Source organism: Cyclopterus lumpus, chromosome 10, assembly GCF_009769545.1.
Source record: "Cyclopterus lumpus isolate fCycLum1 chromosome 10, fCycLum1.pri, whole genome shotgun sequence".
Lineage (NCBI taxonomy): Eukaryota > Metazoa > Chordata > Actinopteri > Perciformes > Cyclopteridae > Cyclopterus > Cyclopterus lumpus.
In genome coordinates this window covers 10695634-10707493 of record NC_046975.1, presented here as the reverse complement: position 1 = coordinate 10707493, position 11860 = coordinate 10695634, and the positions used below count along the sequence as shown (strand labels likewise).

General features: G+C 40.5%; 1 protein-coding gene across 1 annotated transcript in view; it reads left to right on the top strand.

The window, feature by feature from the left end:
• abcb7 (ATP-binding cassette, sub-family B (MDR/TAP), member 7) overlaps positions 1-10427 on the top strand; it is a 25363-nt gene extending 14936 nt beyond the window's left edge. The window contains exons 9-16 of the mRNA XM_034544041.1: positions 29-203; positions 609-766; positions 2723-2886; positions 3047-3176; positions 3602-3773; positions 6694-6797; positions 7514-7621; positions 8974-10427. Of these exons, the coding sequence (XP_034399932.1) occupies positions 29-203; positions 609-766; positions 2723-2886; positions 3047-3176; positions 3602-3773; positions 6694-6797; positions 7514-7621; positions 8974-9192 (1230 nt within the window). The 3' untranslated portion in view covers positions 9193-10427. The remainder of the gene's footprint in view (positions 1-28; positions 204-608; positions 767-2722; positions 2887-3046; positions 3177-3601; positions 3774-6693; positions 6798-7513; positions 7622-8973) is intronic.
• The last annotated feature ends 1433 nt before the right edge of the window (positions 10428-11860 follow it).

Below are 11860 nucleotides of genomic sequence, written 5' to 3'. Positions count from 1 at the left end.
CACGGCTTGTTTCTCGTCTTGGCTGCAGTACTTCAACAATGAGAAGTATGAAGCTGAAAAGTATGATGGATACCTAAAGGTCTATGAGTCATCCTCTCTAAAAACCACATCCACACTCGCCATGCTCAACTTTGGCCAGAGTGCCATCTTCAGTGTCGGCCTCACTGCCATCATGGTGCTGGCCAGCAAGGGCATTGCAGCAGGTGAGTGTGTGTGAGGTCACCTGACCTGAATGTTCCTCTTCATGCCTGTGGTCTGTGTCCACAGCACAATAGAAAGAAATGTGTGTTTGGAAATAAGAAAAAACACCCTTTACAAAATCAAACGGACAGAAAATGACAAGTAAAACTCCCGATAATGGAAACCGAATGAGAACAAAGCACAGCAAGCATGAAAAAGTGGCATGAATAGGAAATAAAACCGCCTTGATGCAAAAAATGAAACGCAGCGGGTGGAGATAAATTCAGAATGTAACATGCTTTGTCTGCCTTCACCACTTGAAAGAAAAAATGATTTGAGTGTTGTTTTTTTTATTTTGTTTTCAAAGATACATACATGATACAATAGAGCTGGATCGTGTGCATGTCTAAGTTCCACTGTTGTTGTAGGCACGATGACCGTGGGAGACCTGGTGATGGTGAATGGCCTGCTCTTCCAGCTCTCCCTCCCGCTCAACTTCCTCGGCACGGTGTACCGAGAGACCAGGCAGGCCCTAATAGACATGAACACTCTTTTCACCCTGCTCAGCATCGACACTAAGATCAAGGTAACTTGTCGGCCTGATACTGTTACTAAAGGTGTTTTTTTTTTTCTTCCTATATCAAGAGATCAGTAGGCTCGTATAGAATAGCACGTGAAAACTGAGTTACATATTAAATCTGAAAAACTTGATTCTTCTGAGATTTCTCTCTCCAACAGCAGTGCTTAATGGTGGTAAAAAGACAAGTGATAACAGATTTTAACACATGACTGATTTATTCTAGGCCGTATGACTGCCTGTAAAAAATGATAGGTTGTAGTCAAACATAGTAATTACATGCTTGATGTGACTCAAGCTTACTCATCTTTTGCTACTTGTAGAGCATGACATTATTCGCTGGTGGGGATGTTATGACAAGTCGCAGCAGAACTGTGATTGGCTATTTTGATGATTTTATTATCATTAATTTCAGTTAGGTTTTCAATACAACACACAATCTTGTTTTATTTGTGTAGTTTTGTTGTGTTCCAGAGGGATCTTCCCATCTTATAATGTGACTGTAATGATATATGACTGTTGTTGTTGTTGTGCTGTTTGTGGAGATCATCTGCTCAATCACTGATGGTGCTCATTCACCCTCTGTTTAGAGGACCTAATGACACGCACCTGTTTTGACTGTCAAGTTGTTGCAGGAGGGCTGAAACTGTTCTTCTACATGTGCCGTTGTTGTTGTGCTCACCGTCCACACTCGGAGGGCAGAATTAATTGATCTCCCAATTATTTTCTTGATTGATCAATTCATAATTTTCTCCATTTAATATAGGACAATTGTGAAATACTATGAATTATTATAATTATAAATTGCTTTATACAGCCAACTGTCCAAAACCCAAAGATATTCAATATACTATCATATATGACAAAAAAGTGTTGCCATTTTTCTTAGTGACAAATGATTATCAAAATAATTTCTGATGATCTCCATTCTAGTTTCAAGGAACATGCACTGCCCTGTATATGGGGGTGTGACACTGCAGTGTTATAATAGTGTATTTTTGAATTCACCTTTTTAAAAAGCACAGAATTATTTAGTCATAGTTGAAACTAGATCCTTTTCTTTAAAAATTAATAAAGCTGTTCAGATTTTGGACACGCTGGTCCTGTTTCGTCAATGTCATAGCTATCAATTGTTTTTGTTGGACATTTCATTGCATTCTTATCTATTTATTATTTTTTTTTTACACAAGACGACAGCCCATCTTCCGGCAGAAGATCACATTGAAGTGCAAATGTGATGCCTAAAAATATGAATGCCATTCCCGTCTCCATCCTGTAATTATAGTAGGAGAAATGAATCTGTCCAGTTATTTTTCACTCGTCAGTAATACTCCACTCCATTGTGATTCCCTGTGGAATGGCACTGCCCAGCAGGCCATTACTGTCTGAATGCTTTGTTTTTGTGAAACGCATTGGCCTATTATGTAGATGTAAAATCATTTAAAACACCCCCTTACTTGAAACTGCTTCACAAGAAGAAGAAATAATAATAATTTTGGCTTTTTTCCATCTTGGGGGTGTGTAAAACGATCATTTGTTTATACTAATGGACTATGTATTAACTGGCTGAGTTGGATTGTGGGTGATTATGTTGTTATCAGATGGCATAGAAAAGGAACCAAATGGGCTTTTACTCTCAGGGCAAGGAAAGCGCTTTATTCACTGCTGACCTTGGCTGCATCTCAGCACTGTGCCTCAGCTCGGTATGTACTGAAAGTTTTTCACGCCTATTGATCCTTCAGTTACCATGAAGGGCAGCGTCTGAAGATTCAGTTGAAATGACCTCTGGAATTCGCTGTGAATGTCTCTGCTTTATGCAGCCCATGGCTCCAGCATTATACCCCTTTTACAAGGTGTTGGAGTAACGTTGCATCATGCCGGGCCTCGTCTGCCAGTGACTGTTCTGTATCCGTCTCCTCTCTCTCTCCGTTTCTCTGTCTCAACCCTCTGATGGTTTTTCTCTAGGAGAGGGAGCTCGCCCCACCGTTAGCCGTCACACCACAGGATGCCACCATCCGCTTCGAGGACGTCTATTTTGAATACCTGGAGGGCCAAAAAGTCTTAACAGGAGTGTCCTTCGAAGTGCCTGCTGGGAAGAAGGTGGCTATAGTTGGTGGCAGCGGGTCAGGGTAGGTCACTTTTCACACTGACTGTCAAACATTTAGCCGTGTGTGTGTGTGTGTGTGTGTGTGTGCAGACCGTCTTATCATCAGATATCATGAGTAGATTGTGGGGGGTGCAGCTCACAGACAGAATGATGCTGATGATTGGTTCCACGTCTCGTTGCAGGAAGAGCACCATCGTGCGGCTGTTGTTCCGCTTCTATGAGCCCCAGCAGGGGAACATCTACATAGCGGGGCAGAATATCCGAGACATCAGCCTTGACAGCCTGAGGAGGTCTTTGGGGGTCATACCTCAGGTCTGAGACACTCACACAATACAATAAACATAACAAACATTTTTATTTATTTATCAGAAGCACATTGATTGTCTTTCTTTATTTTGAGTTTCTTCCCCACAAATGAAATGACTGTTAAATACGACTTCTCATGAATAGATGTAATGTATTTGAGTAATTATTAATAAATAATGATATACAACAAGGGGGCAGCATACAACAAAACAACATTACTAGTTAACAACAGCATTAGAAATAAGCTGAATTATGTTTGGTTTTTCACTGCAGTGAGCTCAGAGGCTGATCTGAACAGATGGTACATGAACAGTATTTTTGTCATTTGCGTTCTCTTCCTCCCTCCTACTTGTCTTTGTATCTGCAGTCCTCTGCTGCAATAATAGTATTCTCTAAAGCATAATTTCTTTTTCTTTAACTGTTGTTGTCAGGATGCCGTTCTGTTCCACAACACCATCTTCTACAACCTGCAGTATGGGAACATCAATGCTACTCCAGAGGAGGTGTACCAAGTGGCTCGTCTTGCAGGCATCCATGATGCTATCCTCAGGATGCCCCATGGCTATGACACCCAGGTTGGGGAGCGGGGCCTGAAGCTGTCAGGTTTGCTGCAACATTATGACTACTGTTTAAATATGGTCTCCTCTGCAGAAGCCAGCATATAAGCTGTGTGTTTTGTGCATTCCCCTGGACACTAAACTTAAGTTAAAACAATTGAAACCCAGAAATAATTTAAAACCTCATCATCATCATCATCATCATCACATCATGCATATTTGTCTCAACACAATCATACAAATCACCACTATATGTTACAAAGAGGCAATTAATCAGTATAACAGCACATTTCAGAGAAATTGAAGCAATGACATGGCTGGTGCATTTAATATATGCAATGTATGGCAGGTGGATGAATTATAATTATGAGTCATAGATGGTGGAAGTCATTGGTTCAGGACCCGGAAGGCCTGAGGGAAGAAACTACTGGAGCATGTGCGACAGCTGTCGTACTCAAGGCACCATTTTATTCCAGTATATTGTTCTAGTCTAAGGCTGCAGCAGTTACTTTCATTATTGATTTAATGTCAATTCTTAAAATTATGGTTTTCATTCATGAAAACATGTTAAATTTACAGTGATGTACAAAAAAGAAAAGCAGAACATCCTCACAAGGCAGGAACAGACAATGTTCTGCTGTTTGTTCGGTGATTGAGTTCAGCAATTATATTTTTATGAAAGTTGCAGATTAATTAACTGATAGTTTCCACTCTAATGTAATATTGATATTGTGATATGGTGTATGACTTTGGGTATGGTATTATCAGAATGTTTTTTCAAAAATATCAATGTGTGCTTTACAAAATGGTCAAAGTACAGGAGTCTAAATCTTCCTCACACTATTCTTATAATTGTGACAATCTTAACCAATTAACAACGTTTTTATGACTTTGAAGCGTGTATCCAACCACGCAGTAAAAAGCTTCAGATTAGGCTATAAACTAACTACACCACGGTCGCATGAGTGCAAGTACAAACTCAATGAGGATGTGAAGGCGGACTCGGCGGCGTGATTACGTTTTGTGTCTCATTTAGCCACTTGATAGCAACTGCCTTTTTAAGACAGGAAAAACATCCAAATTCACAAGAGCAGTGTGAACCACAGACCTCATTTCAGGCATCTTTACAAAATCTCTAATAAAAAAATTGATTTTGAGACAAGTTAACTGGGTTTTAGGACTCCTTCCTGTAGCACTCCTTTGCAGGGTAGGAAATTATTTTTTAGGGTATTAAAATTTCGGTGGCAAATTTGCCCCCACTGACTGAAATCCAGGGGCATTTATAAAAAAATTGGGGGCGCTTTTTGAAACTTGTGAAATAACATTGAACCTTTGTTCAAAATAATAAATATACTTATTTAGGCTTACAGTATATGAGCAACTGTCATCAAATGACAATAAGAAGACTATTAGGCAGTAGTCTACAGATTCAAAGTGTTTTCTTTGTCAGAAATCAGACAATCATATTAAATGTTATTCTTATTTCTTTATGGTTATTTATTGTTATAACAATTTTTAAACAACTATTAACAATGATACATTTTTTATATATTATAACATACTTAACAATTTAATTTATTTATCCCCAAATAGAGGATTGTTGTGAACTACAAGATGGCAGTAACTCATGAGGATGTGGCTGCACTCTGGCTAATGTTCGCTAGCTAGCAAGCGAGCCTTTGGAGCTAACGCACCATCAGAGCTAGCTAGCTAGCTAGCTAAAGCGAACTAAATAATTTCAAAATAATTACTACTAGTTATCACTCACCGGAGGCGATGGCCACGTATTTCTTGACGTTGTCGCTCCCCTTGATGAAGTCCGCAGAAGAATTCAACGTGTGCTGGGTTGACGACGAAAATGTCTCCTCCCACCCACAGGAGGTCAAGAAGCGCTCCATTCGGTTCATCACGCACACGCAACATCGAGGCGAAAATCCAAAACATGATATGGCAACTGGACCGGGTCAGGACTACGATGTTTTTGACAAGTTCATTAAATTATCATAATTATTGGAGGAAATTATGGGGGCATTTTTTGCTTCTCTCCTAGTGATATCAGGGGCAACATAATATTTCTTAGGGGCAGTTTTGCCCTTTGCTCTCGTGTATTTCCGACGCTGCTCCTTTGTCTTCAATCTGCTGCCAAGAATATACATGTATACAGAAATAAATGTGACTGACACAGTAGTGAGGAATATTTAAATTTACACAGCTCTAGTTTATATTAAAATTTCTGTTTCAGTCCAAAATTACTTTCAAGACTGATTGTGAGGTGGGAAGAAAAGTAGATGATTAAACTTAATTGAATTATTACATTTGACCTTTTATTTTATGAGATTCATTATGAGTAGTAATTTGTAGCTGCACCATTGTTATTTTGTTGTCATATTCTGTGTCGTGTGTGAACGTGTTTAATGGCACATTGCCTCATTTGATCTGCAGTGATAGCACACGACTGTAGTATTTGGCTCCTAGCATCACTCTGCAACTCATTTAGCCCACGTTAATACACAGCGTTTAACACGCATAGTGTGTGAGCACTTTCACTCAACATTCAAGATGCAATTACTGGCAGCACAGACTTATTTTTGTGGAGTGACTGAGTGAGAGAACGGACAAAATAAAGACATGACTAACTTCTCATTAATTTCACTGTACCTGACGGCTGCCAATTAGCTTTTTTTCAGGTGGGAGGGGGCAGTCTGGTCTGTGAGACTCCTAACTTTCTCCACTGCTGTTCTCCACTGCCAGCAATATTTATATCTGCTGAACTCTGTTTAGTTTCAAGAGGCCACGTACAGCTCATAGGCAATGAAGACAGTCAGACTGATTCTTCGTCACATTCATCCGTTTGAGGTCTGATGAGTAGGGCCAGAGAGATAGACGTGCTGTATCTTCACATATTTCAATCCTTTTGGCTTTAACCCGGTTTGCTTTTATTTATGACGTCTTTTATTTTGTTTCAGGGGGGGAGAAGCAACGTGTCGCCATCGCCCGTGCAATACTAAAGAATCCACCCGTCCTCCTGTATGACGAAGCCACATCCTCCCTCGACTCTATCACAGAAGAGGTGGGCTCGACAGTGTATGAACATACATGCTCTGACAGACACAGGGATGCATACCTAGCATGCCCACAAATGCCTGTTGTGTGCTGCATGTAGGGGTTGACACCTCCCTGTGCTTGCATACACATTTAGCAGAACAAACACCCACTCAGTCACCTGCTGTAGGTGCACAATAATTCAGCTCAGTCCTGCGTCACATGCGTGCTTTGACATACACCCCCCCTCTGCACACACACGCACACACACACACACACACAAACCACCCCCATGTTCTCCCCTGCCACCTGCCACTGTTTTCTCCTACTTAATCTCCAGCTCAGCTTAAACCCCACAGTCTTTGTAAATGTTACATTTAATGAGAAAGTTCAGTATGCCCTCTCTGAACTTCAGAAATAAGAGTGGGACAGTAGATGTGGTTAATTGAGATTTTCAGTTGCTTTTCATCACATTGGTGTTTTAAAATTATCATATCTAAACAAAGACAGAAAAAGCATATGAAGGTGGATGTTGCTGAGCAACATTCTGTTGACTTAGCTTCTCCTTCAAATCAAAGTTTGGGAGTACATTTCAAATATATCTTGTCATTAATGCACTTGTTTCCTTACTCCTTTTTCAAACCACCATTATTTTAAACCTGGGGAAGTATTGTCTTTTTGAACAGGGGATACTCTTTCAAATCCTCACAAAGTGATCAAGCTATTGCCTCTGTGTGCTTCCAGAACATCCTGACTTCGATGAAGGAGATGGTGAAGGACAGGACGTCAGTGTTTATTGCCCACAGGCTTTCCACAATCGTAGACGTAGACGAGATTATCGTGCTCAGCGAGGTAAGAGCTCATCCACTTGTTTTTTTACTTGATCCCATGCCTTCTCTGATTAACATTTCCACTTGTAATGTCAGTTTCATAAAAAGAAAATAATATGAAGGTTTAGAGTTTGCAAGTAAAAATATGCGCTGTGTTAATTGCCAGTCCAATTACCATTGAAGGGAAGGATGATGACCTGCACTCTGTGTGACCTTCAGCGCACTGTATCTGCCAGCGACAAGAATTTAGCAAGCCTCCTCTCATTTATTTTGAGATACCTTTCTACAATGTACGTGATGAAAACATGCTTTGTTTAGCTTTTCTCATTAACTTCAACAACAACAGGACACTGTTGATAAAAGTGAATGTATTATTTTCTCCATAAGGGCTCATTAAAGCAGTCAGACTCGACTTGCTGTTTTGGTCAGATGGCGTGTCTTGTTTGTCTCTGTGACTAATAATGTATGGGCCAGCTTCCCAGTCGCTGATGAGGCCTCAACCAGGACTAAGCATGTCTTGTCAGAGAGTAATGGTTTATCTATATGTTTTTTGGTCAGATGTGTTTGTCAGGCTGAAGGTGCCATGGAGACATGAAGCTTGTTTAAGAAATGCGGAGACAGTGAATATTTTTGGTGCATTGTCACTATTTTATTGTGCATCAGAGAAATATTCGAGGGAAGAGGAAAATGCTGCAGTACGTAACGGGTTGGGCTCGAGACACTGAAGCTCCAAAACACAGTGTAGTCAGTTATTATCTGGAAAGTAAGAATGCATGTGAAATGTAACACAGATGAAGTGACATTTTCCACCAGTACTGGAGTCGGATATGAACAAAATGAGAGGAGGTTTCTTTGAACTGCGGCGAGTGAGCATGTGTCGTTCCATGTTTCCAGAGTCAGATGGCAGGGATCAGAGGGTCGTGGCGAGGAGGCATGTTTGCATGTGATGCCGCCATGCCGTTTGCTGCTGGTGTCACCAGCAGAGGACTGCCTGGGGTGCTCATTAAAATAACGAGCGGAAGCAGTCACGTGCTCATCTCGGGTGCACTAAAGATGATGCCAACACCCCTGCATGGTCACGGGAGGTGGGGGAAGGGGGTGTCTTCATCTGTGTTTGACTGTGTGGGAGGAGTGTGTGTTTGTTGCGTGCGTGTTTCTGCGAGTCCATTTTTTTGCGAGGGGATTTGCAACAGTTGTTGGGGAGGCGGCAGGGATTCAAGGGGGGAGCTGACTCTCCGCAGAGAGTGTGGTCAGTGTTGTTTTATCATGGTGAGATGCTAACTATAGGGCTCTGTCTTCATGGTCTCTTCATTTTAACTTCATGTGCACTGCGAGTTGAGGTGTCATGTCTTCCTTTTTATTTTTCTCTGCTAGGGTAAAGTGGCAGAGCGAGGAAACCACCACGCCCTCCTCAGCACCCCTGGCAGCTTGTACGCAGAGCTGTGGAACACCCAGAACAGTAAGATCCTCAACAGCAACAAGGGCTCGCCCGAGCCTCCGGCTGAGCGTCTATCCCAGAAGGAGGAGGAGAGGAAAAAATTGCAGGAGGAGGTCCTCAACAGTGTTAAGGGCTGTGGAAACTGCTCCTGTTGAGAGGAGCTGCCACCTCCATGTCTCTACATCCCTCACAGATGGCCGACACTGGAATCCCTGCTCTGTGCGGCATTTGGGAGGGAGCGGAGTAGGGGTACATCCCCACTACTCACTCAAGCCAAGCCCCCACCCATGTGACTATCCCTCCTCCTCCTCCTCACATGAATAAAGGCCACTGCTCGCCAACGTGAAGGAGGAGCAGAACAGGGAGCAAGTGTGTTTAGCACTGGCTGTTGTCCAGAGATAGAGCTTCTATGCCAGTTGTCTCAGCTGAAGCCAAGCATAAGAGACCTTGTATATCACATACGTGTCTGTAAGACATCTGTTAGTCAACATGGTTGCGCCCCCCCCTCCTCATTTTAGACATCAGGTTTATTGACATCTTCCACTGCACTGGGAACAGATGAGAGTACACGTAATGACTTACATATGCCTTGATATTACAAAATGTGTTTTAAATTTATTTTTTAAAATTATTTTCAAAATAAATTCAACCTAAAAGTAGCTTTTTTTTTTACATTGGGTATGTGCATATATCTTATTTTATTCTGCGATTTAGTTGAATTACAGATTATTTTGCCGTATGTGCTGGACTGGTTCTGCATCCATAATGTACATTGCACATGACGTTTTTAGTGCATGTTCTAAAAATATGAAATATGGCAGATAATCAAGTCTTCTTAATTCTACTCACAATATAACATGAAGCTTTGGACTACTGAACATGCTTAATAGCTCCCCTGTGAAGTATGTCACATTCATGTAAATATAACACACTGAGAATTAGAAGAAGTAACTAATAAATCATGATTGATTTTCACTACAATAGGAGCCACATTAAGAAGCAACAACTTGAAAGTCTCCTCTGGGAACATTTCACTATCATGTCTTTTAGCCTTGGTTGACGGGCCCCTTGTAATGAAAAGTTACATTTTAACATTGCTAAGACCGCTTTTTGCATTGTATGATCAGAATACAGAAACTTCCTCTTGAAGCTTAAATGTAAATGTTAATATTTAAAAACTGGCAACACACTTATGTCCTCATTTTTCTGAGGGTTGTTTTTGTCTGTGATATTCACATTTTGTTAGGAACCTTGATAGGTTGTTCTAACTACAAATGAAAATATTAGTCTTGTATGACACAATGTAAAGCCTGTTTCATAGTATTCTGGATTATATTGTCTGTGACTACACTGCAGCCAGACAAATAAACGTTTTCTTTTGTCTAAATAACAAGGTCTCCATGCTGATAGTGTCAAGTTTAAAGATAGAAGTATAAATAGCACAATATATATATTTAGTTTACTGTTAATACCAAGAAAACTATCGCTTTAGTTTCTGTGGTGTATTAGTTCCTCCACTGTGTGTTTTAGATATCTCTGAGGGGGTCACAAGACTATTAATAAGCAAGAAGAAATATCCTTGTGATTAAAGGAATAGTTTCGGCCAGAAAGTTAAATGACATGATTGATACCACTCCATGCAGCTGGTTAGCTTAGCTTAGCATGATTGGTTAAAACAGCCTGCAGGCTCTGCTGACAACACAACCCACCTCCAGCAATACAGTAGGTCTTGTTTTTTTAATCTATATGTGCACCAAAGTATAAAAATGACACATTGTTAACAATGTATTGGCACTGAGCAGTTACCAAGCAACCAGGGGAGACTCCAGGAAGTTACTGGTCGCAGCCAAGAAATAGTCATACACAAACCTCCTTAAAACAACATTTTAGTTTCTACACTTTGGTTATGGATTAAACAATATATTAAGAGTTAGTGAGTTTCAAAGGGGCTTCTAGGCGTATTTTGTTGCTTGTGGACATTCAGGCTAGCTCTTTACAGTCTTTATGCTAAGCTAAGTTAACCAGCGGCTGACTTGCTTCATAATTACTGTACAGGAAAAACAGTGAAGTCTATATTTCTCTTGAACTTTATGCCAGAAGGTGAATATCCATTTGCCTAAAATACATGGTTATTTGTTCTCTTCTGGCCTTATACATATATTCAAGTAAAACAATTGATTCAGGTCATTTCCATCAAAAATGTAACTACCTGGATCAGTTTCAGACTATGTTCAACACATTTTTATTTTTATTATTATTGTTTAACCAATGAGAGCAGCCAAAGAGAGAAATATGTTACAGATTATTGAACCGTCTTCCCTTGACTACAAGATGACTAGAAGGTGAAGTGTTAAATCTATGAACACAATAGTGAGCCCAACACTCCTAGTGCTCAATGTTTCGTGGACAGACAGACAGCGGGTCCACCTCAAGAACCCCTGCAGCTCCATGGATCCTCCTCTGGGACCAGACTCTTTACACAGCACTTTCTGTGAAGCCTTTCGGCAAGATTATAATTGAAACCGACAATAACAAAAACATTCACATAACGTGACAGCAAGCCCTGCTGTGCAGCTATTACGCTGAATCTGTGCCTTTTCCGTCCCCAGTGTCTGCATTACACGTTATTTTATCATGCAGTGTCCCCAATTTGTCTTGTTATAATTGCAATTTAACGATGTAAAACCTTTATAAGAACTAACTAGAAAACTGAAAATGTTAGCCTGTCTCCATTCTCTAACACAACACTTCAGAAAACTTATTTTTGTGATTTTATTGTATGACTATTGTTTCCAATTTAGACATAAAAAAACATTCTCATTA